Raw genomic sequence first — 26,784 nt, 5'->3', positions numbered from 1 at the left:
GGCCCAGCTACCCAGCTGTCTTCTGGGAGACCTACCCAGCTACCCAGCTGTCTTCTGGGAGACCGGCCAGCTACCCAGCTGTCTTCTGGGAGACTTGCCCAGCTACCCAGCTGTCTTCTGGGAGACCGGCCCAGCTGCCCAGCTGTCTTTTGCGAGTTGTGCCCAGCTACCCAGCTGTCTTCTGCGAGTTGTGCCCAGCTACCCAGCTGTCTACTGGGAGACCTGCCCAGCTACACAGCTGTCTTCTGGGAGTAATGCCCAGCTGTCTTCTGGGAGTTCTCCCATATACCCAGCTGTCTTCTGGGAGACCTGCCCAGCTACCTAGCTGTTTTCTGGGAGACCTGCCCAGCTACCCAGCTGACTTCTGGGAGACCGGCCCAGCTCTCTTCTGGGAGACCGGCCCAGCTCTCTTCTGGGAGACCGGCCCAGCTGTCTTCTGGGAGACCGGCCCAGCTGTCTTCTGGGAGACCGTCCCAGCTACCCAGCTTTCTTCTGGGAGACCGGCCCAGCTGTCTTCTGGGAGACCGGCCCAGCTGTCTTCTAGGAGACCGGCCCAGCTACCCAGCTGTCTTCTGGGAGACCTGCCCAGCTACCCAGCTGTCTTCTGGGAGACCGTCCAAGCTACCCAGCTGTCTTCTGGGAGACCTGCCCAGCTACCCAGCTGTCTCCTGGGAGACCGGCCCAGCTACCCAGCTGTCTTCTGGGAGACGTGCCCAGCTACCCAGCTGTCTTCTGGGAGACGTGCCCAGCTACCCAGCTGTCTTCTGGGAGACCGGCCCAGCTACCCAGCTGTCTTCTGCGAGTTGTGCCCAGCTACCCAGCTGTCTTCTGCGAGTTGTGCCCAGCTACCCAGCTGTCTTCTGGGAGACCGGCCCAGCTCCCCAGCTGTCTTCTGGGAGACCGGCCCAGCTCCCCAGCTGTCTTCTGGGAGACCTGCCCAGCTACCCAGCTGTCTTCTGGGAGACCTGCCCAGCTACCCAGCTGTCTTCTGGGAGACCTGCCCAGCTACCCAGCTGTTTTCTGGGAGACCTGCCCAGCTACCCAGCTGTCTTCTGGGAGACCTGCCCAGCTACCCAGCTGTCTTCTGGGAGACCTGCCCAGCTGTCTTGTGGGAGACCTGCCCAGCTGTCTTCTGGGACAGCTGCCCAGCTGTCTTCTGGGAGACCTGCCCAGCAGTCTTCTGGGAGATCGGCCCAGCTGTCTTCTGGGAGACCGGTCCAGCTGTCTTCTGGGAGAGCTGCCCAGCTACCCAGCTGTCTTCTGGGAGACCGGCCCAGCGACCCATCTGTCTACTGGGAGACCGGCCCAGCTACCCAGCTGTCTTCTGGGAGACCGGCCCAGCTACCCAGCTGTTTTTTGGGAGACCGGCCCAGCTACCCAGCTGTCTTCTGGGAGACCGGCCCAGCTACCCAGCTGTCTTCTGGGAGACCGGCCCAGCTACCCAGCTGTCTTCTGGGAGACCGGCCCAGCTACAAAGCTGTCTTCTGGGAGACCTGCCAAGCAGTCTTCTGGGAGATCGGCCCAGCTGTCTTCTGGGAGACCTGCCCAGCTGTCTTCTGGGAGAGCTGCCCAGCTACCCAGCTGTCATCTGGGAGACCGGCCCAGCGACCCAGCTGTCTACTGGGAGACCGGCCCAGCTACCCAGCTGTCTTCTGGGAGACCGGCTCAGCTGTCTTCTGGGAGAGCGGCCCAGCTACCCAGCTGTCTTCTGGGAGACCGGCCCAGCTACCCAGCTGTCTTCTGGGAGACCGTCCCAGCTACCCAGCTGTCTTCTGGGAGACCGGCCCAGCTACCCAGCTGTCTTCTGGGAGACCGGCCCAGCTACCCAGCTGTCTTCTGGGAGACCGGCCCAGCTACCCAGCTGTCTTCTGGGAGACAGGCACCGCTGTCTTCTGGGAGACCGGACCAGCTGTCTTCTGGGAGACCAGCCCAGCTGTCTTCTGGGAGACCTGCCCAGCTACCCAGCGGTCTTCTGGGAGACCGGCCCAGATACCCAGCTGTCTTCTGGGAGAACGGCCGAGATACCCAGCTGTCTTCTGGGAGACCGGCCCAGCTCCCCAGCTGTCTTCTGGGAGACCGGCTCAGCAGTCTTCTGGGAGTCCGGCCCAGCTGTCTTCTGGGAGACCGGCCCAGCTGTCTTCTGGGAGACTGGCCCAGCTACCCAGCTGTCTTCTGGGAGACCGGGCCAGCTACCCAGCTGTCTTCTGGGAGACCGGCCCAGCTACCGAGCTGTCTTCTGGGAGACCGGCCCAGCTGTCTTCTGGGAGACCGGCCCAGCTACCCAGCTGTCTTCTGGGTGACCGGCCCAGCTACCCAGCTGTCTTCTGGGAGACCTACCCAGCTACCCAGCTGTCTTCTGGGAGACCGGCCAGCTACCCAGCTGTCTTCTGGGAGACCGGCCCAGCTACCCAGCTGTCTTCTGGGAGACCGGTCCAGCTACCCAGCTGTCTTCTGGGAGACCGGCCCAGCTACCCAGCTGTCTTCTGCGAGTTGTGCCCAGCTACCCAGCTGCCTTCTGCATGTTGTGCCCAGCTACCCAGCTGTCTTCTGGGAGACCTGCCCAGCTACACAGCTGTCTTTTGGGAGACCTGCCCAGCTACCAAGCTGTGTTCTGGGACACCTACCCAGCTACCCAGCTGTCTTCTGGGAGTAATGCCCAGCTGTCTTCTGGGAGTTCTCCCAGCTACCCAGCTGTCTTCTGGGAGATCTGCCCAGCTCCCCAGCTCTCTTCTGGGAGACCTGCCCAGCTCCCCATCTGTCTCCTGGTATACCTGCCCAGCTCCCCAGCTGTCTTCTGGGATAACTGCCCAGCTCCCCAGCTGTCTTCTGTGAGACCTGCCCAGCTACCTAGCTGTCTTCTGGGAGACCTGCCCAGCTACCCAGCTGTCTTCTGGGAGACCTGCCCAGCTCCCCAGGTGTTTTCTGGGAGACCTGCCCAGCTATCCAGCTGTCTTCTGCGAGACCGGCCCAGCTACCCAGCTGTCTTCTGGGAGACCGGCCCAGCTACCCAGCTGTCTTCTAGGAGACCCGCCCAGCTATCTTCTAGGAGACCGGCCCAGCTGTCTTCTGGGAGACCGGCCCAGCTGTCTTCTGGGTGTTCTCCTAGCTTCCCAGCTGTCTTCTGGGAGAGCTGCCCAGCTACCCAGCTCTCTGTTGGGAGACCTGCCCAGCTCCCCAGCTGTCTTCTGGGAGACCTGCCCAGCTCCCCAGCTGTCTTCCGGGAGACCTGCCCAGCTACCCAGCTGTCTTCTGGGAGACCGGCCCAGCTACCCAGCTGTCTTCTGGGAGACCGGCCCAGCTACCCAGCTGTCTTCTGGGAGACCGGCCCAGCTGTCTTCTGGGAGACCGGCCCAGCTACCCAGCTGTCTTCTGGGAGACCGGCCCAGCTACCCAGCTGTCTTCTGGGAGACCGGCCCAGCTACCTAGCTGTCTTCTGGGAGACCGGCCCAGCTACCCAGCTTTCTTCTGGGAGACCGGCCCAGCTACCCAGTTATCTTCTGGGAGTCCGGCCCAGCTCCCCAGCTGTCTTCTGGGAGACCTGCCCAGCTACCCAGCTGTCTTCTGGGAGACCTGCCCAGCTACCCAGCTGTCTTCTGGGAGACCGGCCCAGCTACCCAGCTGTCTTCTGGGAGACCGGCCCAGCTACCCAGCTGTCTTCTGGGAGACCTGCCCAGCTACCCAGCTGTCTTCTGGGAGACCTGCCCAGCTACCCAGCTGTCTTCTGGGAGACCGGCCCAGCTGTCTTCTGGGAGTTCTCCCAGCTACCCAGCTGTCTTCTGGGAGTTGTGCCCAGCTCCCCAGCAGTCTTCTGCCAGACCTGCCCAGCTACCCAGCTGTCTTCTGGGAGACCTGCCCACCTCCCCAGCTGTCTTCTGGGAGACCTCCCCAGCTCCCCAGCCTTCTTCCGGGAGACCTGCCCAGCTCCCCAGCTGTCTTCTGGGAGACCGGCCCAGCTACCCAGCTGTCTTCTGGGAGACCTGCCCAGCTCCCCAGCTATCTTCTGGGAGATCTGCCCAGCTCCCCAGCTGTCTTCTGGGAGACTTGCCCAGCTCCCCAGCTGTTTTCTGGGAGACCTGCCCAGTTCCCCAGCTGTCTTCTGGGACACCTGCCCAGCTCCCCAGCTGTCTTCTGGGAGACCTGCCAGCTCCCCAGCTGTCTTCTGGGAGACCTGCCCAGCTCCCCAGCTGTCTTTTGGGAGATCTGCCCAGCTCCCCAGCTGTCTTCTGGGAGACCTGCCCAGCTACCCAGATGTCTTTTGGGAGACCTGCCCAGCTACCCAGCTGTCTTCTGGGTGACCGGCCCAGCTACCTAGCTGTCTTCTGGGAGACCGGCCCAGCTGTCTTCTGGGAGACCGGCCCAGCCACCCAGCTGGTTTCTGGGAGACTGGCCCATCTACCCAGCTGTCTTCTGGGAGACCGGCCCAGCTACCCAGCTGTCTTCTGGGAGACCGTCCCAGCTACCCAGCTGTCTTCTGGGAGACTTGCCCAGCTACCCAGCTGTCTTCTGGGAGACCAGCCCAGCTACCCAGCTGTCTTCTGGGAGACCCGCCCAGCTACCCAGCTGTCTTCTGGGACACCTGCCCAGTTACCCAGCTGTCTTCTGGGAGACCTGCCCAGCTACCCAGCTGTCTTCTGGGAGACCTGCCCAGCCAACCCTACCTGTCCATCACTATTTCCTTAAATGCATTTCTTCCCTTTGATCTTGCCATCGTCTCAACTAGTCTCTTCAGAAATACTTCCTTCCCAGATTTGCTTCAGCTTTTCTGTAGTTTAGATCTTATACTTGTAGAAACAAACTTACCATATCTTTACTTTACTTGCATATTTTACAATTTGCATATGTTCATCCCCGTTTGAGTTACAACAGCTGAATTCAAAAACATTACTGTTATCGCTTTATGTAAACCTCTGATTGAAGTTCCTCTTGGTTCGTTAACATATCAAAACAACTTCACATTGTTGGCTTCAGACTTTTGCTGTCACTCTGGCTCTTCATCCAATTGCAGCCTGACTTCCAGTACATAAGAAAATGTCCCAGCGTTATTACCAGAAGAAATATATTACAATTTCTTGTTTTCTTGACCACAGATACAAAATGTTCAGAAAATATAGGAAATGAAAAAAAAATATGTGGGGTGCAGTACTGCTCAGCGAAGATATTGTAGTGTTGGAAAGAGAGGATGTCCTCGAGGGGGCAATGAGAAAATGCATTTGGTTAGACAGAAGTAAAAAGGATATGCTCATGCTTCTTGGGGTATTCTATTGACTTCCAGATAGTGAGAGATAGAGGAGCAAACCTGCTGTGAATTCACAGAGATGTGCAAATTGGAGGAATTTAATTACCCAAATATTAATTGCAATAATATTAGAGTAAAGGGTAATGAAGGGGTAGAATTTCTCAAGTGTGCTCAGGAGTACTTCCTTTTGCAGTATATTCTCAGTCCAGTAGGAAGGAGGTATTACTTGATCTAGTGCTGGGGAATGAGGTGAGCCAAGTGCCTGTGCAGGAACACTGTAGTAAAACTAATCATATCATAAGGTTTAACCTAGCTATAGAGAAGAGCAAGAAATAATCTGATGTCAAACTTCAAATGGAAGAGGGCTAACTTCAATGGGTGAGAGGGGATCTAGCCAGGATAAAATGGAAAATCTAGCAGCTGAATAAATTTAAGGAGGAGATAGATTTTATATTAGTAATAGGTTGAAAGGTTATGGGGAGAGGGCGGTAAATTGGAGTTGAGGCCGAAATTAGATCAGCTATGATCATAATGAATGGTGGGGCAGGCTCGAGGGGCTGAATTGCCTACTCCTAGTCCTTATGTTCTATGACTTTTAAGGAGGAGATGGTTCAGGTACAGGCTAGGTACATTCCAACAAGGGGGAAAGGTAGGGGAACCAAAGCCAGGGCTCCTTTGATGAAAAGGGAGACAGAGAATGTAATGAAACAAAAAAAAAGCGTGAATGATACAGGTCAGGTGAGAGCAAGAGCCAGGTTAAATACAATAGGTTGAGAGGGAAAATGAAGAGGAAAGTCAGACTGGCAAAGAGAAAATATGAGAATTGAATGGCAGTTAACATTAAAGGGAGCCCACTAATCTTTTATCGGCTTGTGAATATTAAGCAGGTAGTAAGAAGTGGGATGGGGACAATTAGGATTGAAGAGGATGAAATGTGCTTAACAGTACCAGGCAAGGTTAGGATACTTAATGAGTACTTTGTATTGGTGTTTACCAAAGAAGATGATACTGACAAAATATTGGTAAAAATGGAGATGGTAAAGGTAAGGGATGGGGTGAAAATTGAAAGGAAGGATGTACTGGAGGTTGCTGAGAGTGGATAAGCCAAAGGAAGTGGGGGTAGAGATAGCAGAGGGGCTTGGCATAATCTTCCAATCGTCTCTACATACAGGGAAGGTGCCAGAGATTTGGAGAGTGGCAAATGTGAACCGGAAATGGAATAAGGACAGTACTAATACTTGCAGACCGGTCAGTTTAACATCTGTGGTGGGTAAGATTTTAGAAACAATGATCAGAAAAAAATCAACAGACATTTGGAGAGGTTTGAGTCAATTAAAGATAGCCAGCACAAGCTTGTAAAAGGCAGATTCTGCTTAACTAAGCTATATTCAATATTTGAGGGTTGAAGGGAATGTGGTGAATGTTGTTCATCTGGATTTTCAGAAAGTATTTGACAAAGTGCCACATAAAAGGCTGATTAACAAAATTGAGGCTCACAGAACAGGAGGGACAGTATCAGCTTGGATAAAAAATTGGGTTTAAGGATAGAAAACAGTGAGCTGTGGTAAATGATTGTTCTTTCTCCCAAAGTGTCATTGGTGTGTGGAATTCTCTTCCCCAGAAAGTAGTGGAGGCTGAGTCTTTACATTTATTCAAGGCTGAGTTAGACACACTTTTGGTAGGCACAAGAGTACAGGGTGAAAGGGGGGCAGACAGGAACACAGAGTTGAGATGACAGTCAGATCAGCCATGATCTTATTGAATGGTGGAGTAGGCTCAAAGGGCCAAATGGCCTACTCCTGTTCCTATGTTCAGACTAGTCAGTGGTGTTTCCAGAATTTCAGTGCTGGGAGCAGTTTTTTAATATACTTAAATGACTTGGATATAACTTGAGTAAAATTTGAAATTTTCCCCATGATACCTAACTTGGAGGAATGGTAAACAGTGAGGCTGATACTAACCAACTGCAACAGGACAAAGATAGGCTTAGCAGAATAGGTAGAGAGGCAGCAGATGGAATTTACGAACATAGGAATTTGAAGCAGGAGTAGGCCATTAAGCCCTTTGAGCTTATTCTGCCATTGAATAAGATCATGGCTGATCTGATTGTGATTGGTTTTAATTTCCAAAATTTTCAATGCATCTACAATATCGGCAGCCCTTCCTTTAAGACCCTAGGATGAAGTCCATCTGGACCTGGGGACTTGTCAGTTTTTAGTTCTAATAATTTTCTCAGTACCCTTTCATTGGTGAATGTAATTGTTTTAAGCTGCACCATCTCTCTCATCTCTTGATTCACAATTGTTTTTCTGGGATGTCATTCCAGACGCAAAATATCTGTTCAATTCATCGCCATTTCCTTATCTTCCATTATTAATTCCCCCGATTCACACTCTAGAGGACCAATGCTCACCTTGCTTATTCTTTTCCTCTTTAATTTCATACGGAGAAATGTAAGGCATGCATTTTAGCAGATGGGAGAGGGAGAAGGAATATAGATTAAGTGGCACAGTCCTAAAGAACTAGACACTATCATCTGGGGATTCATGTACATAGATCCTTAAAGGTGGCAGGAAAAATTGAGAGATTAATTAGCAAAACTTATGGGGTCTTGGGCCTAAATAGAGGTGTTGAGTAAAAAAAACGGGGAGGTTATGCTGAGCTTGCATAAAGCTCTGGTTAGGCCACAACTCGAGTAATTGTGTCCAGTTCTGGTCACTGCACTTTAGGAAGGATGTGAGGGTCCTTGAGAGGGTGTAGGGGAGATTTACCAAAATGGTTCCAGGAAAGGGAGATTTTAGCTACAAGGTTAGGGTGGGGAAGCTAGGGTTGTTCTCCTTGGAGCAGAGGAGATTGAGGGGACATTTGATAGAAGTATATTAGATTATGACAGGTTTAGATAAGTTAGCCAAAGAAAAGCTGTCCCCATTAGCTTATGGGACAAGGGCACACAGATTTAAGGTTTTGGCAAGAGATGCAGTGGGTATGTGAGGAAGAACATTTATGCACAGCATGTGTACTGACCTGGAACTCGCTGCCTGTGGAAGCAGAGATAATCAATGATTTCAAAAGGAAATTGGATGGGCACTTGAGGGAAGTAAGCTCGCAGGGTTACAGGGATAGAGAGGGAGAATGGTACTATTGCTTACTGTCCAGAGAACCGCATGGACTTGATGGACTGAATGGCCTCCTTCTGTGCTGCTATGACTCTATGGCACCATGAATTCAGTTCCATCCTTTCAGGCAGAGCATTCTAGAACATTGTAGCTCCCTGCGGAATTATTTTCTCCTCTTCTGTCCTCTGCTTCTTTTGCTAATTATCTTCTTCAATCTGTTTTCCTCTGGTTACCCACCCATCCATCAGTTTCTCCTGATTAATTCTATTTCAACCCGTTGTAATTTTAAACACCTCGATTAATTCCCTGCTCTAAGGAGAACGATCCCACCTTCTCTGGCCAGGCCATATTGCTGACCTCACTTATCCCTGTTACCATTGCAGCAAGTTGTTCCATAGTAAATCCTGTAAGATACAGAATCCACACAAATTATATTAAAATACAGCACATTACTGCTTGCCACAGCAGTATAGGAACAGGAGTCAGAGCTTGAGCCCTTCGAGTCTATTCTATCATTCAATTTGTTTGTCTTCTGACTGGCTATATTAACTTTCTGTAATTACTGTATAAGGCCACTCTGATTCCTCTGCATACCAACATTTATGAACCTCACTTTTTCATAAATGATCTTCTGTTTTATTCTTCCTACAAAGAGGATAAGTTCACATTTTCCCCATATTATGTTCCATTTACTAACATACAAAATAGGAGCAGAAGTAGCCATTCGGCCTCTCGAGCATGCTCCACCATTCGTTAAGTCCATTGCTGATCTGTTGGTGTTTGAATTCTACATTCCTGTCTACCCAGGTAACCTATGATTCTCTTGCCTAACAAGAATCTGTCTACTTCCACCTTAAAAAGTATTCAATGACCCCGACTCCACTGCTTTCGGAGGCAGAGAGTTCCAAAGTTGCCCAACTCTCTAAGAAAAAAATTTCTCCTCATCTCTGTCCTAAAAGGGCAATCCCTAATTTTAAAACAGTGTCACCCTAAGTTCTGGACTCACCTACAGGAGGATGCAGCCTTTCCACGTCCACCTTGTCAATACCGTTCAGGATCTTATATGCTTCAGTCAAGCCACCCCTTGCTCTTCTAAACTCCAGATGGAACAAGCCAGGTCTGTTTAACCTTTCCTCGTCAGACAACTCATTCATTCCAGGTATAAATCTAGTAAACCTCCTTTGAACTGCCTCCAAAAATTTACGTCCTTTCTTAAATAAAGGAGACTAAAACTGCACACAGTATTCACGGCACAGTCTCACCAATGCCCTGTATGTCTGAAGCATAACGTCCTTACTTTTATGTTCAATTTCTCTCTTAATAAAGGATAGCATTCCATTAGCCTTCTTAATTACCTGTGTACTAACTTTTTGTGACTCATGTACTAGAACACCTAGGTCACTCCGCAGCTCTGAATTTTTAAAAATTTTTCCTGCCAAAGTGAACAACTTCACATTTTTCCACATCATACTCCATCTGTCATATTTTTGCCCACTCTCTCAACCATCTTTTTTTCTCCATTAACTTAATCTTTGTATATCCCTTTTCAGTTTCTTTATGTTCTTTATGGGTGAATAATGTTTGAACGACCTTCCTTTTCTTTAATTAACATGTCTTAATTTAGTAGTCCGTCTGCTCTCTTTTGGAAGAATCAAAGCAGAGTGGTTGATCCACTTTTTTTGAATGGCTTCCAGGCTGTTCCTACTGTTGCATAACATTGTCTTTGATGTTTGTTTGTGTATGACCAGTTGTAGTGTGTTTCTCAGGGGAGTGACAGTATTAGATGTGTTTATTGGGTAGTGCAGTGGAGGAGCAGACAAGTATTGAGGCTATGTTTATTCAGGCAGCCATAGCTCAGGGCCAAAATGATGGAGTCAGTCATTGAACTTTCATCAGGAAGGTTATTCATGAACTGAAACATTGGCCGGGAGTTTCCAGCCCTGTTGGCTTAGGGTGGGGGTGGACAATATGGCAAGAATCAGTTTTATGCTGTCGTGAAACCAGTTTGCGTTAGTCCACTCCACTGGTCAAACGCAGGCTGCGTTTTCCACCGCTGCACGTCGAGAACCTCATTTTAGTATATTTGCACCAAAATATAAGCCCTGCTCGCTGGAATCATCCCCCCCCCCAACCATGTCAAATTTACCATCCACATCAGAGTGACTTCAGAACAGCATACTTCATGACCGCCTTTTAAAGACATGCACCTGGCGACCTGAACTTTGAGGGGAACTCTGAGGTGGGTGCACACAAATTTGCACATCCCTCACAAGCATCGCCCTTAGGACATCAGGAAGAGTGTCCTGCATTTGCGGGGAAGGGCGGGGACACAGTCAAGTCGCTTTTTCCAGGCTGGCTTTCAATATGGTGCTGGGGCAAGGTTTCCAGTGCGGGTGAGCCTGGGGGCGGAGGGTTGGGGGCCAGGGACAAGGCAGCACATATTGAAGCATGTGCTGGGGGGTGGGGGAAGGGTTGGTGTTGAGGGAAGCAGCCACACACTTGGAAAAGCTTGTCAGAAGCGAGCATTCTTCCGCAGCTGAAATCGTTCAGTTGCAGCTTCATTGACGTGCTTGGAATCGGGCCTCTGAAGCCTTTCTACCCACTCAAGCAACACAAAAGCATGAAAGTCCCACCAAATGCTCCAGAACTTTTCCCCCCTTGGGTGCGGACTGAACATGAATGTGCATTTTAGGGGACAGCAAAGCAATTGGCCAACTCGGCAAGTTGTAGAATCCCCTTGCGAAAGGTGGCCATGGCGTCGTCACTTCTGGAGGTGCTCACAGCCCCTTGCAATGTCTTTATTAAGGTTTGATCCAGTATCCATTATGATTCAAGCTGACAGTGCAACCTTGCAGTGCAGGTTAGGAGAGTGCCTGAGCAAAGAGCACAGAATGCTGTCCAGTAGCCGAAGCTGCCACCAATCAGGTGGGGTGGAGGTGGTTGGAGTTTTGGACAGCCAATGAATGCAGTACACACTGACCACACAAGTTGTGACCAGCACAATCCTGCATAAATGAAGGGGCCTTCAGACCTAACCAAGAGAGCTTCTTAGTAGACCTATGCTAACCCACGCATCTCTCTCTTTGCTCCTGCAGGAGGAGAACATCAGGAACATGGAGCCTGGTGATTTGGCTTACAGAGACCATAGAAGAAGAAGCATGCGGTGCAGGCACCTTCTCGGCAAAGGAAGGAGCACTTCCCTCGAGATGAAGGGGCAGCAGGGCCTGCTGTGCACGCAGCTGAAGACCCATAGGTGACTCACTGGACCCAGGTCTATAGACAGTGCCTGTCATTCCTGCAAATGACTGAGAGCCAGTGTCACTGAAGACGGCGCACGTTTAGAGAACTGGCTGGTCACATATGCCACCTGCTGCAGCATTTGGTGCCATTGGAACATGGAGGGCATCCACTGTCAGTGGCCGTGAAAGTGACTGTGGTGCTCAATTTTTACCAATGGCTTCTTCCAAGGCTCCACAGGTGATGTGTGTGGAGACTTGTGAGATCCCACACACAAGTGCCTCCTGGACGTCAGGGACGCCATCTTTACAAAGCCACAGAACTTTGTGCATTTCCCCTGGGATCAGGAAAACCAGGAAGCAAGAGTGCTGGGATTTGCGCAGGTCTCAGGCTTTCCACGGGTGCAGGGTGCCATCGACTGCACTCATGTGATGCTTAGATCTCCGTGGCAACACAGTCAACTACATCAATTGCAAGGGCTTCCACCCACTGAATGTTCAGTTGGTGTGCATCCACCACAAATGCATCCTACAGGTCTGAGCATGGTTCCCATGGAGCATCCACGACTCCTACATCCTTAGCAAGTGTCAAACCCTTGACATATTCCAGGGCCCAAAAAAGGCTGCAGGGATGGCTTCTCGGGAACAAGGGCCACCCACAGAGGACGTGGCTGATGACGCCCGTGCAGTGACCTCAGGCTGCAGCAGAGCGACGGTATAATGAAGCTCGTGCCGCGACCCAGACTTTGGTGGAGCAAACAATAGGCATTTTGAAATCGAGGCTCCAGTGCCTCGACAGGTCTGTTGGAGCACTGCAGTACAGACCCCTGAGGATGTTATGCATCATCGTCGCTTTCTGCGTGCTCCACAACCTGGCGCTGCAAGGGCGGGAGGAGCTGGCTGACGGGGAGATAGAGGATCTGCACGTATCCTCTGATGAGGAGGATGTCAACGAGATGTTGGTGGTGAGGTTCTCGAAGGCGAGGATGCTGGCGATGAGACCATCGCACTGGCCAGATGAGGCGGGCAGCTCGGGAGGCCCTCACAGCCGCAAGATTCATGGAGGATGATGACGAGATGCAGTGAGGACAGTCCTGACACCATCACCTTCAATTTGTGAATGTTTGACTCCTATGTGGCTGATGGCAGCGCACAAACCCTCAGTGCTCAGGTTCATGTCATAGAGATGTAGTGGAGGCTGTAATATTCATTAGATTCCAGGAGGAGAATTATGATGACATGCAGTGAGGGCACTCCATAGATCTTCACATTGCCTCTGAATGTCTGACTCCTGTCTGGCTGAGGGAAGCTCACTTGTGCTCTGTGATCAAGGTCATATCATGGAGACGCAGCCATGAAACTTTAAATGCACTTGATCCTTTGTCAGCCTTCAGCACTTGAGCACAGTGTCACTAGTCCAGATGCTGAAGAAATGGGGACCAGCCCCACCTAAAACATGCTGAGAGTCCGCAGAGAGAATGACAGAACTCTGTGATGCCTGCCCACTGCATTCTGGCAGTAATAATGAGCACCATCGAGGTGTAGGCATCAATGAGTGTGATGCCGGATCATCACTTTGGTCCAAAGGTTACACACTGCACCGGAAAGAGGCCCTGGACTGAGACACCTGCCTTTATATGATGTAGGAACCAAGGTTTCACATCTGAGTGACACGAGCACTCCTCATCATAACAAAGAGCTATAGGCAAAGAGACATTTTTGGAAGCTTATTTACAATAGTGAACATTATGTACAAGTGATTAACACCCGTGCCCAGGCTGTGCAACAACATCATCTTAACCTTCCTAAACCTGCTGCTACATCTTGGTGCTCCCCTGACATCCATAGCGGAGGTAGAGGCATCCTGCTGACTGCTATGCCTTGTCTATGATGATCTTGTTGGGCGTCTTCTGGAGGGCCCTGGCCTGCTTTCGGGGTCACGCTGTGTGGCAGTGGCACCCTCCTTGGCCTGTGGAGCAGGAGCTGCTGGGGGCACAGGAAGAGGGAATTCGGATGGGCCAGACACTCCCGGAGTCACCTGAGTGACTGGCCCCCGGGTGTGCACCTGTTGATCTTCCTCCCAAGGGACCCTGGCTGACCACTTGAGGAGAAGGGGAAGCTGGAGTGAGATCGAGCTGCTCCGCACCCCTCTCCTATACACACTGTTGGCGGCCAACTATGACGTCAGCGATGGAGTTTTAGTCTGCGCAGCAATGCAGGAGCGATGTCCTCGGTGCGTTGGCATGCTGGCACTATCACCTCAGACTGAAGGCAGTCGGACTTCTCCATCGTGCCTTGCAACCTGAGAAGTGTAGCGGACAATCCTTCCTGATGTTCCTGAGCTTGCCTTTGCAGCTTCAGCAACTGTGACGTGACCGAGTCCAGAGGCTTATTATTTGTCTCAGACTCAGCAGATTTTTGGCCTCCAGCAGTCCTCAAGTGTGCTGAGGACCTGGGAGCTCCCTGCAGCCACCTGCAGTGGATCAGACAGAGTGTGATGTGCTCACCAGCTTGTGACCCCCAAGGCTACTCTAGAACTAGGTTCCACCAAAGAATGTGTCTTTGCGCTGGTGGAGGGTGTGGGTGGCGCTGTGATGGGTCTTCAATTAAGGCGACATGACATTCTTCTGAGGTATCTTCGGGCTTGAGTCGAGCACCTGGCTCACGGACCCCCCCCCCCCCCCCCCCCCCCCCCCCCACCACCTTGGTTGCTTCCCAGATGTGCCTCCTCAAACAAGGAGAGATAATCAGTGCATGGCAGGGGAGGCAGAACAGGGGAACTCACAGCATGGTTGTCTGATGGATTTTGTGCTGCTGGATCCTTACTTGGCTGAGCACCACCAACCTCACCGTCAGCACAAGAATGATTGCTGTCGGCCAGCTGGATGACTTTATTTTCAAAGTCCGTGAGAACCTTGAATTTCAGGCATTCCTCTACCGGTCTGCGACCGCTCCATTTGTTGTGTGCCAGCTTGTCCTGCATGAAGACAGATGGAGAGAGAATAAGCAGGACATTTGCCAGGCCAGATGATAAATATAAAAGAAGAGTCATACGGACTCGAAACGTTAACTCTGTTTTTCTCACCACAGATGCTGTTAGACCTGCTCAGTTTTTCCAGCATTTTCTGTTTTTGTTTCGGATGATAAGTGTGCCTGGCATGTGTGGATGGGATGAGGACACCATCTGCAGGGAAGATGAAGGTGTGTATGAGAGAGTGAATGGTGATGTCCCTTGAACTGGCAGCGAGTGAGGTCCTTGTGGGATTTGTGATGAGTTTGAAAGTTGAGAATGATGAGAAGAGTGATTTACCTTGGCGGAACAGAGATGATCATTCATCCTCTTTTGGCACTGGGTGGCTGGCCTCTTTTGCAGGGCATTGGTGTTGGCTACTGCTGCCACTGCCTACTACGCTGGATTGGTGACCTTGATTGCTGGTCTTCGCCCAGACCGGGGGTAGAGGACTTCATGTCAGGCCTTCACTGGGTCCAGTAGGTACCTGAGGGAGGCATCTCTAAATTTGAGGGCAGCATGTTTCCTTCCTTTAGCAGCCATGACTTGGCAGTAGTTTCTGAAACCTTAGAGAGTGCTAGCTCTGTGCAGGGGCGCCCTTTAAATTTGGCGCTTGGATTACTGAAGGCCTGAGGTGACGGCAGGGCAGGCGAGTCAGAGGTCACCCTGCCAGCGATCTGACGTGTCTCCCGGGAATGCATTATTACTGAGGCAGGGAATGCTAGGAATGTGATAATATGACACGAAAACCCACCATTGAGGCTGGCAGGTAAAACATCCATTTTCCCACCCGCTACTGCACTTTGTGTAAATCTGGGACGATTCCACCTGTTAACTCTGTTTCTTTCTCAGATACTGCCAGACCTGCAGAATGTTTTCTCTGTTTATTTTTGATATGACTGAACTGGTCATAAGATCATACATTGCATGTGTCCAAATTTATGATATTATAGAACCATGGAATCTTGCACCACAGAAATAGGCCATTCAGCCCACTGTGCCTGTGTTGGCTCTTTGAGATATCGAATTAGTATGACACTTTTACTCTTTACCCATAGCCCTATAAATTTTTCCTTTTCCAATTTTTAATTATCTACTTTCTTTTGAAAGTTATTATTGAATCTTCTCCCACTAGGCAGTGCATTCTAAATTATTAACAACTCAGTGTTAAAAAATTCTCCTCATCTCCCTCCTGATTTCAGTGACAATGTTTGTTTTGTGATGGCTCTTGTCATAAATGTTGTTCCTCCTTTGCTCCCATGGTTCTGCTCTCCTACCACGACATTGTCAGAACTGCCACCTTCTCTGAACTTCAGAAAAATCAGAGGTGACCTCATTGAAACACATGAGATTTTGTGAGGACACTGTCACATTTCTGTTTGAAGAGGGTATTTCCTCCTATCCAGCAACTACCACATAGGCCAGTTGAAAAGGTGAAACTATAATCCCCGATCACACAGTGACCACAGAGACTCAGGCTTCCTTTCACCGTTTTATTCAAGCATATGCAAGGGAGCGGCAATCATTCCTGAAAATGACCCAGCTCCCAGATTGATTACATTTCACTGCTTTTGTACTTTTTCTTATCAGAAAACATTTGAATATATCCAATCGGTAACTGACACACGGGTACCATGTTAAAACTATCCTATTGAGTACATAAACATGTGATTCTGCTAACCAATTATTCTAAAGGGTGTATACATAATTATATTATCCAGTCAAAATTAAAACATGTACGCAAAGACCTTGATTCTCATAACTCAGAACTGTTTGTGTTTCATCAAAGCCCCCTCTTGTCTTTGTATGTCCTCCCATATTTAAGCTAAACCATCTGCCCCATCCCTATCTGAGAGAGGAGTATACCTAATCTAACTTTATGTTATGTTTTATCTCCAGTCCAGCTCTCAAGGCTTCAACGTATCGTTGCACCACTGGAATGGTTCTGCCTGTGGCTAGACGTTGGCTCATCTCTTGAAACTGTGTAAATCACACAAAACTCAAAACCCCCTTGTGTGCAATGTCCATCTGTTTACCCTAAGCTGTCAATAGGTTTAGCACCCATGGCTGCTTGGAGATTTTAAATATGTTCAGTAAATTCTTACTGTGTGTTGATGTTACAGTGACACACTGCCAAAATATTGAGAGAAATTTCAGAACAAATTACTATTTTCTGTCTGATTTTTTTGGTCCCATTTGTAGATTTTGCAAAAGAAGATGTTTGGCCCCATTTGGAAGGCCAAATTCGGTCCCCTCACTGTCATCAATGTGGCCAGCGCTGATTTGATTGAGCAGGTTTTGAGACAGGAGGGTAAATATCCCTTGCGAGCCTACATGCCACACTGGCGGGCATACAGAGAGCTGCGAGGGCAGGCTTACGGACCACTTTGTGAGTGAGTATTGTGGGAACCATGCAACACTACCATTTAAGGGCCCATTTGTTTAATGGATAAAGGTTTATCAGTTGTAAAAATATCGGAGATGGGGGAGGATGAAAGCTGTCTGGTTGAGAGTCAAGAATTATCTGGTTAGGTGACAAAACATTTTTCACTTTTCAATGGGCCGTTCCAATAGAAAAGATGTGGGAGGTGTGCTGCAAGTAGGGATGCATTGGGTAACCATTGGTGGGAGTGGAGGGAGGTTGAGGCAGGAAGTTACATGGTGAAAGTTTCAGGAAGTACGGTGGTGTCCCCAAAAGGTCCATATTAGGAACACTGCTCTTTTTGCATAGGATTACATTATATGGGATATACGGCACAGAAACAGGTCATTTGGCCTTTCAATCCATGCCAGTGTTTATGCTCCTCTTAAGCCTCTTCCCATCTTTACTCATTTAAATCTATCATCGTAACCCTCTGTTCCCTTCTCCCCTATGTACATGTTTAGTTTGCACTTCAATGCATCCAAGCTGTTCACTTCAACCACTCCCTGTAATAGTGTGTTCCACATTCTCAGCATTCTTTGGGTAAAGAAGTTTCTTCTGAATTCTCTATTGGATTTAGGAACATAGAAACACAGGAACATAGGAGTAGGGGTAGGCCATTCGACACTTCAAGCCTGCTCTGTCATTCAAACAGTGTGCGGCTGATCGTCTACTTCAACACCATTTTCCCCCACTATCCCCATGTCCCCTTGATGTCATTAGGACCCAAAAATCTATTGATTTCGGTCCCGAATATGCTCAGTGATTGAGCTTCCTCAGCCCTCGGGTAGAGAATTCTAAAGATTCAACATTCTGAGCGAAGAAATTCCTCCTCATCTCAGTCTTAAATGGCCTGTCCCTTATTCTGAGACTGTGTGCCCTAGTTATAAACACATGAACAAGGAGTAGGAAGGAGTAGGCCATTCAACCCCTCGAGTCTGCTCCATCATTTAATAAGATCATGGCTGATCTGATAGTAACCTGAAATCTGTATCCCACCTATCCCTGATAACCTATCACCCCCTTGCTTACCAAGAATCCATCCACCGCTGCCTTAACAATATTCGAAGACCCTGTTTCCACCACCTTTTCAGGAAGAGAGTTCCAAAGACTCACGACCCTCTGAGTGAAAAATTTCGCCTCATTTCTGTTTTAAATGGGCGACCCCTTATTTTTAAACAGTGACCACCAGCCAAGGGATTCTATTCACATCAACTCTGTCAGGAACTGTAAGAATTTCGTAAGTTTCAATGCGATCGCCTCTGTTATGACCGACGTTGTTGGTAAAGCGGAGTTATTTAAAAATCCCAGAGGGAAACTTTAAACAACTGTCATAACCTATAATTTTAAGTGTTACGTTTGCGATACAACTCTAAATTCTTGAGGTTTTACATTAAACTAAAGGAAGCATTTTATTAAGTTACACAGGTTAAAATATATATACACATGGCTACAAATTACTACTATCATAACTTTTAACAAATTCCCAAACTAATCTCCATTAAGGCAACAGCAACCCATAGACTTAACCAAACACCAGGCAAAGCATTTTCACCTTATGAATTCAAAATGAGGTTCTTTCATTTTGGTTGCTGTGGAGACAGTTGGAGGCTTGCAGCTGCCTTTTGATCTCACATTGCCTCTGCTCTGCACACCCAAAACTACTGAAGTTATCCCTACCAGACCCATTGAATGTTAATTCTCATTGTATCAACAACCTCCGAACTAAACCTCTCTAACAATGAAACCCTTTTCATAGTACCATCTTTATTAGTAATATAAACATATTGCTTGGTAGCTGCGAGAAAGGCGTCAGTTTTCACCCCACTTCTTGAATGTTCTAATCAAAAAATGCAATACTCTAGCTCTCTGTTTACGTCTCAAACTAGCACATAGCAAAGTACCCAGACTAGCTGACTTTAATCCAATTAAGACACACCCACACCTCTATTTTAAAAGAAAAATATTTTCCAAAATATTATATACATTAATAATTTCACGACAACCTCTCATTCTTTGAAACTCTAGAGAATACAGACACAGTTTCCTCAGTCTCTCCTCATAAGTCAATCCTGCCATCCCAAGGATTAGTCTGATGAACCTCCATTGCACTCCCTCTGTGGCAAGTATATCGTTCTTTAGATAAAGAGACCATAACTCTACACAATATTCCAGGTGTGGTCTCACCAAGGCACTATACATTTGCAGCAAGATATCTTTACTCCTGCACTCAAATCCCCTATGATGAAGGACAATATACCATTTGCCTACCTAATTGTTTGCTGCACCTGCATGCTAGCTTTTTAGTGACTCATGAACAAGGACATCCAGGCCAGTTTGGACATCCACATCTCACCATTTAAGAAATACTCTGCCTTTCTGTTTTTTCTACAAAAGTGGATAACTGCATACTTATTCACACTAAATTCCATCTGCCATGTTCTAGCCCACTCACTTTGCCTGTCCAACTTCACCTGAAGTCTCCTTGCATCCACCTCACATTTCCACTTAATTTTATGTCATCAGCAAATTTGAAAATATTACATTTGGCCCCCACATCCAAATCATTTATGTAGATTGTGCACGGTTGTGGGCCCAGCATTGATCCTTGCCGTACTTCACTATTAACTGCCTGCCATCCTGTGAATGACCCATTTATTCATGCTCTCTGCTTTCTGTCTGTTAACCAATTCTCAATCCATAATAGTATATTGCCCCCAATCCCATGTGCTCTAATTTTGTTTACTAACCTCTTGTGTGGGACCTTAACAAAAGCCTTCTTAACCTCCAAATACACCACATCATCTGGTTCTCCTTTATGCCACAAGTAACATCCTTAAAAAAAAACTCCAACAAGTTTGTCAAATGTGATTTCTGTTTCATAAATCCATGTTTACTCTGCAAGCTAATGGAGAGGCTGAAGGAGGAGTAAGAATGGTAAAAGCTTTGTTGAGACAGAATGAATATACCAATTTAGCACTGTTGAAATTCCCATTCCACACCACTTCAGAATGGTTTTTCTCCGTCAGAACCTCTGATGGGAAGAGGACTACACACTCAACTTCCCGTTCTTCCACATATGCTCATGCCATGTCTAAAAACAACTGAAATAGAGAGAGTAAGGGAGGAGGATGAATATTGTGCAAACCAGAGCAAACACTTCAATCATTGCGATAGAGTGTAAGAGTTACTAGAACTCCAACCAGGTGAATCAGTCTGGATTACAGACCAGAACCAAGAAGGCCAAGTACTGGGAAAATGACAAAATCCAAGATCGTATGTTGTAGTGACTGAGGGTGGAATTGTTCCATGTTTTGCACAAAGTGCAGCAGCAGGCGTGAGTTTTCGCGTTGTATTGTCCCATTCACAGTGCGTTCTGCCTTGTTAATAATGCATTCACGGGAAACATGATGGATCGCTGGCGGGGAAGCACCTGATTCACCTGCCCTGCCAACACCTCAGGTTTTCCGTAATCTGGATGCCATATTTAAAAGGGTGCCCCTGCACAGAGCTAGCACTGTCTTAAGGGATTGAAAGCTGCTGGAAAGTCATGGCTGCCATGCTGCCCCTAAATTTAGTAAGGCCTCACTTGAGCACCTACTCAGTGCACTGGAGGCCCACCGTGAAATCCCCTACCCCCACACTGGGTGAAGATCAGCAAGCAGGGTCACCAATCCAGCATGGAAACTGCTGATCAGCACCAACGCCTTGCAAAAGAGGACAGCCACCCAGTGCTGAAAGAGGTCATCACAGACAGGGCGTAGCAGTCAGCAGGCTGCCTCCACCTCTGCTGTGGATGTCGGGGGAGCACCAAGATGTAGCAGCAGGGTTAGGAAGATCAGGAAGATGTAGTTGCACAGCCTGGGCATGGGTGTTGTACATAATGTTTACTATTGTAAATAAACTCCCAAGAATGTCTCCCTGCCTATGGTTTCTTGTTATGATGAGCTGTGTTTGTAGTATTCAGATGTGAAATCTTGGTTCCTGCTCAAGATAAAGACAGGTGTCTCAGTCCAGGGCCTCTTGCCTGTGCAGTGTGTAACCTTCAAATCAAAGTGATAGTCTGGCTTCCCACTCACTGGACACATTAATGATGTCTGCACCTTGACGGTGCTTGTTATTGCTGCTGGAATGTCATGGGCAGGCATCACAGAGTTCTGTCGTTCTCTTTGGTGCTCTCAGCACCTTTGAGGTGGGGCTGGCCCCCCATTTCTTCAGCATCTGTAACTGGTGATGCTGTGCTCCTGAAGGGGATGGGTGCTGAAGGATGATAAAGGATCAGATGCATTTAAAGTTTCACGGCTGTTTCTCCATGGCAAGCGAGCTGCCCTCAACCAGACAGGAGTCAGACATTCACAGAGGCAATGTGAAGATCTATGAAGTGTCCTCACTGCATGTCGTCATCATCCTCCAGGAATCTAATGACTATTAGGGCCTCCGTTGCGTGTCTATGACATGAGCCTGAGCACTGATGATATGTGCACTGCCATCAGCAGCACAGGAGTGAAAGGTTCACAGATGCAAGGTGAGGATGTCAGGACTGTCCTCACTGCATCCCGTTATCATCCTCCTGGAATCTTGTGGCTATGTGGGTCTCCTGAGCGTGCCTGCCTCGTCTGGCCAGTGTGATGGCCTCGTCGCCGTCATCCCCTTCAACATCCTCATCATCGGAGGATACGTGCAGCTCTTCCATCCTCCAGCCAGGTCCTCCCACTGTTGCAGCGCCAGGTTGTGTAGCATGCAACAAGCTACGATGATACGCGACACCCAGGACGGGTTGTATTGCAGTGCTCCACCGGACCTGTTGAGGCCCTGGAACCTCATTTTCAAAATGCCTATCATTTACTCCACCAAAGTGAGCCTCATTATATCATCGCTCTGCTGAGTCCAAGGCCACTGGACGGGTGTCATCAGTCACATCCTCTGTGGGTAGCCCTTGTCCCCGAGGAGGCAACACTGCAGCTTCTGTGGACCCTGGAAGATGTCAAGGATCTAAGACCTGCTAAGGATGTAGGAGTTGTGGACGCTCCCTGGGAATCGTGCGCAGACCTGTAGGAAGTGTTTGTGCTGGTTGCAAACCAGCTGAACATCCAGCGAGTGGAAGCCCTTGGGTTGACGTAGTTAACTGCTTGTTGCCATGGAGATCTAAGCGTCATGTGATTGCAGTTGATTACACCCTGACCCTGTGGAAAACCAGAGTTCTGCGCTATTCCCTGCACTCTTGCTTCCTGGCTTGCCTGATTCTGGGCAAAATGCACAAAGTTCTGTGCCCTCACCAAGATGGCACCTGTGACCTCCTGGATACACTCCTGGAGGCTTGCGAGATCCTGCACAGGTCACCTGTGAAGCCTTGGAAGGAGCCACTAGCATAAAAATTGAGCACTGTGGTCACTCTCACTGACACTGCCAGTGGATGCCCTCCATGACCCCATGGCGTCAAATCCTGCAGCAGGTGGCACAAGTGACCAACTAGTTCCTTAGATATGCACAATCTTTGGCAACATTGGTTCTCAGTCATCTGTAGGAATGAGAGGCACCATCTATAGACCCACCCTGGGTCTAGCAAAGCACCTGTGAGTGACAGCTTGCTGTGGATCTTCAGCTGTGTGCGCAGCAGACCCTGCGCCTCTTCTCATCTCGCGCTACTCCCTTTGCTGAGCCAAGCGCCTCCGCCACTCTTCTCTTCGTCTCTGCTCCCTGGAGGACATGAGGCAGACCGCTAAATCACCACGCTCCATGATCCTGATGCTCTCCTCTTGCAGGATCAAAGAGAGAGATCCATGGGTTAACATAGGTGTCCTAAGAATCTCTCCTCGTTATGTCTGAAGACCCCTTCCCATATGCAGGAGAGTGATGGCCCACCACATGGATGGCCATTGTATAGTGTGCTCATTGGCTGTCTGAAACCCCGCCCTCCTCCACATGTCTCCACTTGACTGATTGGCGGCAGCTTCGGCCACTGGACTGCATGATGTGCTTTCATTCTTCTAAACTGCCCTGCAAGGCTGCGCTGTCAGCTTGAACCATGATGGATACTGGTCCAAACCTTAATAAAGTCATTGCAAGGGGCTGTGAGCATCTCCAACATTGACTGTGCTATGGCCACCTTTCGCAAGGGGATTGTACAACTTGCTCAGCTGGCCAATTGCTTTGCTGTCCCCTAAAATGCACATTCATGTTCAGTCTGCACCCAAGGGGTGAAAATTTCTGGAGCATTTGGTGGCCCTTTCATGCTTTTGTGTTGCTTGAGTGGGCAGAAAAGCTTCAGAGGCCCGATTCCAAGCATGTCAATGGAGCTGCAGCTGAACGATCTCAGCTGCGGAAGAATGCTCGCTTCTGACAAGCTTTTCCAAGTGTGTGGCCTCTTCTCTCACCTCCCCCCCCTTTGCTGTCTACCCTATCTAGGCCCCTTATTATTTTGTACACCTCAATTAGGTCACCCCCTCAGCCTCCTCTGTTCTCAGGAAAACAACCCCAGCCTATCCAAGCTTTCCTCATAGCTGCAATTTTCAAGTCCTGGCAGCATTTTTATAAATCTCCTCTGTACTCTCTCCCGAGCAATTATGTCCTTCTTGTAATGTGATGATTCACATACTAGTCTACAGAGTTAGAGAGGGAAGATGGAGAACTGGAATCCTATACAAACTCTGAGAGAACTGAGAACAAAGCCGGGTGTTTGGTGAAACCATCACAACGCTTATCTGTCTGAACCACAGATAAGAGCAAAGACTTCGGGGGCAGATGTAGGTTAGTGTAAATAGTATTTATGGGAGACAGAGACTTGGGGGAGAGACAGTATAAAAGGTTAATGTTAAATATGTAGTCTACATTATCAGTGACATAAGATCACATTATAACAGAGCAGGGTAAGAGATAGTTGTATGTAGAGCCTCGTGCTGAGTCTGGATTGTACATAGTATAATGTTCAATGAAAGGTAGAGTTTACCAATAACCTTGCCTTGCCTACTGTGGTATTTGTAAATCAAGACCATTAACAACCCCACCTAAGACCCACAATAATGACAACAGATACTGAATCCTTGTCTCTGCAAATAGAGCGATAGAATACAAAGCAAGGAAGTTATGCTAAACCTTTATAAAACTGGTTAGGTCTCAACTTTAGTGTTGTGTCCAATTTGGGCATCACACTGTAGGAAGGATGTTAAGGCTTTGGAGAGGGTGCAGGGGAGATTTACTAGAATGGTACCACGGTTTTGAGGGATTACAGTTAAGTGGATCGACTGGAGAAACTGGGATTGTCCTCCTTAGAGCAGAAAAGGCCTAGATGTAGATCAATGTGTTCAAAATCATGAATATGGTTTTTATAAAGTGAGTGAGGAGAAACTGTTTCTGGTGATAGATGGCACAGTAACCAAAGGACACAGTTTTAAAGTAATTGGCAGAAGATTTGGAGGTAATATGAGGAAATAATATGTTTATGCAGAATCGTTACAATTTGGAATGCATTGCCATTTTCAAGAGGAAATTGGATAAATAGTAGAAAAAGGAAAAGAATTGCTGGGATACAGAGAAAGTGCAGAAGAATGGAACTAATTAGATTCCCCTTTCAAAGAGTGACCTACTTCTCTGTGCTGTATTAGCCTTTGATTCTATGAATGCATCCAAACAGTTGGCTACCCTATTCTGGCTATTTGCCCACCCAGTTCCGCATTGGTTCAAGTCCAGACTTGAAATCTATATTTGATCCAAGCAACTCGTTACTGTGCGTTTGGAGAATTTGTTGATCAGTGGGTTAAACTTACTGCAACATGAGTAACAATTACATAACAAATTCATCTGGAACCCTTCTGTATTAAATACATTTAGTATTTTCAAAGGTAAATGTTGAGCATGCAGATCTCACATGAGCAGTTTGTATATTCTAGTTTCAGCCCATTGGTCAGTGCTTAGCAAATTTTTTTCCTGGTGTAACCTTATATTAATGCCTTAGACTTTGTGTGACCCCAGAATTAAAACATGAGGGACACAAGAGTTGTTAATGTCAGGTGGAAGGCTTCAGTTACTGAGGGTTTCTCCACCAAAACAAACGTGCCTATGTTTTCACAGGCTTTATTTGTAGCAGCAACTGGGCCTCAGAGAGCAGGCCATTAGGCCACACCCACCAGAAACTTCATTATCCCGAGAGTGATTAGAATATGGAGCTCACGACCACGGGAAATATTTGAGGTGGATTGAATAGATACATCTAAGGGGAAGCTAGAGGAGGGAGAAAGGAATAGAAAGTTCTGCTGATAGGGGGAGATGAAGAGAGATGGGAGGATGTTCACAAGAAGCTTGAGCACCGACGTTGACCAGTTAGGCTGAATGACTTGTTTCTGTGCTGCACATTCGAGACAATCTCAGGTTCTGTAACTGAAGTCCCTCATCCTGTCTGCAATTTGAATGCATGGTATGGAGCAGGGGGCTGGATTTTAGTCTGCCATTGGCATTTTAAAAGGTCGGGGGGCTGGTAAGATAAAGCAGGTAGCTTTCTTTTGCCTTTGTGCCAATCCAGACCTGTTCCCCATATTGTGGTGGGCGGGAAAGGCCCTTAAGTGACAAATTAATGGTCACCAATGGGCCTCATTGCATCTCTGCTGCTATTTTACATGCGGCAGGGGAAGGTGGAGGTAAGGCAGGTAGCCCGCCACCTGTATTGTGCGGGCTGCTGATAGGTGAAAGCCGGGGGTTGGGGGGGGCGGAGGGGTAGCACCTCCTTTTGGGGGGATCCATCAGAAGCATGCTCCTTCTTTAACCCTACCTCCCTAGCCTTTAAAACCCAACTGCCCCACCTCCCTGACCATCACCCTGCCTATCACTCTCCTCCCCCCAACTCCCTCACCACCACCCCGCCCACCTCTCACTGAGATATGCCAGCCAGGGCCGTCCAAAATCCCTGATTAACCTTTAAGCCCAGGCTCCATGACACTTCTTCTTTGGGACTGTTTGTAATCCCAGCAGTGGCCACTGTTCAATTCTGGCACTGCTGAGAGTATAGGGCTTCTGGCCAAATGAATTGACCGGCAGCTCTTTACGGTGGGACTTCCTCCTGCAATGTCAATAAGACATGAAAAGAAATCCAAAACTATCTATCAAAAATTTATTGTTTTCAGCTATTTTCAAAATGGACTTTCTGCTGAAACTAAAAGATGGCTGCCACAAGTCACATGCCCACAGGATTGGCCCTTCATTCTGGAAGCTAGCAACAGAAGTTACAAGAATAAAGGAATCCTCCTCATCATCGTGAAATCTCACACCCAATTGTTAAGGCCATTGTAATCATGTAACCAGGGGACTCACAGAGCAAAACTTGTTATGCCTGCAGAGTAGTTACTGGACCCATCTCATACCTGGGACTGCCCAGGCCCATTTGAAAAGAGGATCATTGAGGCCATAATGGAGGTCATTTGCATCTGGATAAGCTTACTGCTGTAGCAGAGCCAGAGGGTCTGCCCAGACAATGGCTTCCTAACACAAGAACCTCATTATGGATAGCAACTCTTTCAAAAGTTAATGGCTGGGACATTATCAATCCTGATAGCAAAAGTCAGTTCCAGTCAATAGGTAAACATCCCTTTTGACATCATTGTGGGGAAAGAAGGTCACATGCCTCGTGACCATTTTGAAATTCCTGTATTCCTTAGAGAACTGAGAAACCCTCAGACTGTTGTTTTAACATCAACTGGAAAGGACTCCATCAGCTCGCCTGTGCAAGCAGCCAACCGCTTACCACCTCTCAACTCCTCGAAGCCTGTTTGATTTTA

The 26,784-nt window shown here is 48.3% G+C and overlaps 1 protein-coding gene across 1 annotated transcript in view; it reads left to right on the top strand.

Annotated features, from left to right (window-relative positions):
- Positions 1 to 26,784, top strand: part of si:dkey-91i10.3 (cytochrome P450) — a 94,732-nt gene that overhangs the window by 25,490 nt on the left and 42,458 nt on the right. Inside the window, exon 2 of the mRNA XM_041200135.1 lies at positions 16,801 to 16,991. Coding sequence (XP_041056069.1) covers positions 16,801 to 16,991 — 191 coding nt within the window. The remainder of the gene's footprint in view (positions 1 to 16,800; positions 16,992 to 26,784) is intronic.

Source organism: Carcharodon carcharias, chromosome 12 (genome assembly GCF_017639515.1).
Source record: "Carcharodon carcharias isolate sCarCar2 chromosome 12, sCarCar2.pri, whole genome shotgun sequence".
NCBI lineage: Eukaryota > Metazoa > Chordata > Chondrichthyes > Lamniformes > Lamnidae > Carcharodon > Carcharodon carcharias.
The sequence above is the reverse complement of the archived record's forward strand: the minus strand, read 5'-3'. Positions and strand labels throughout refer to the sequence as shown.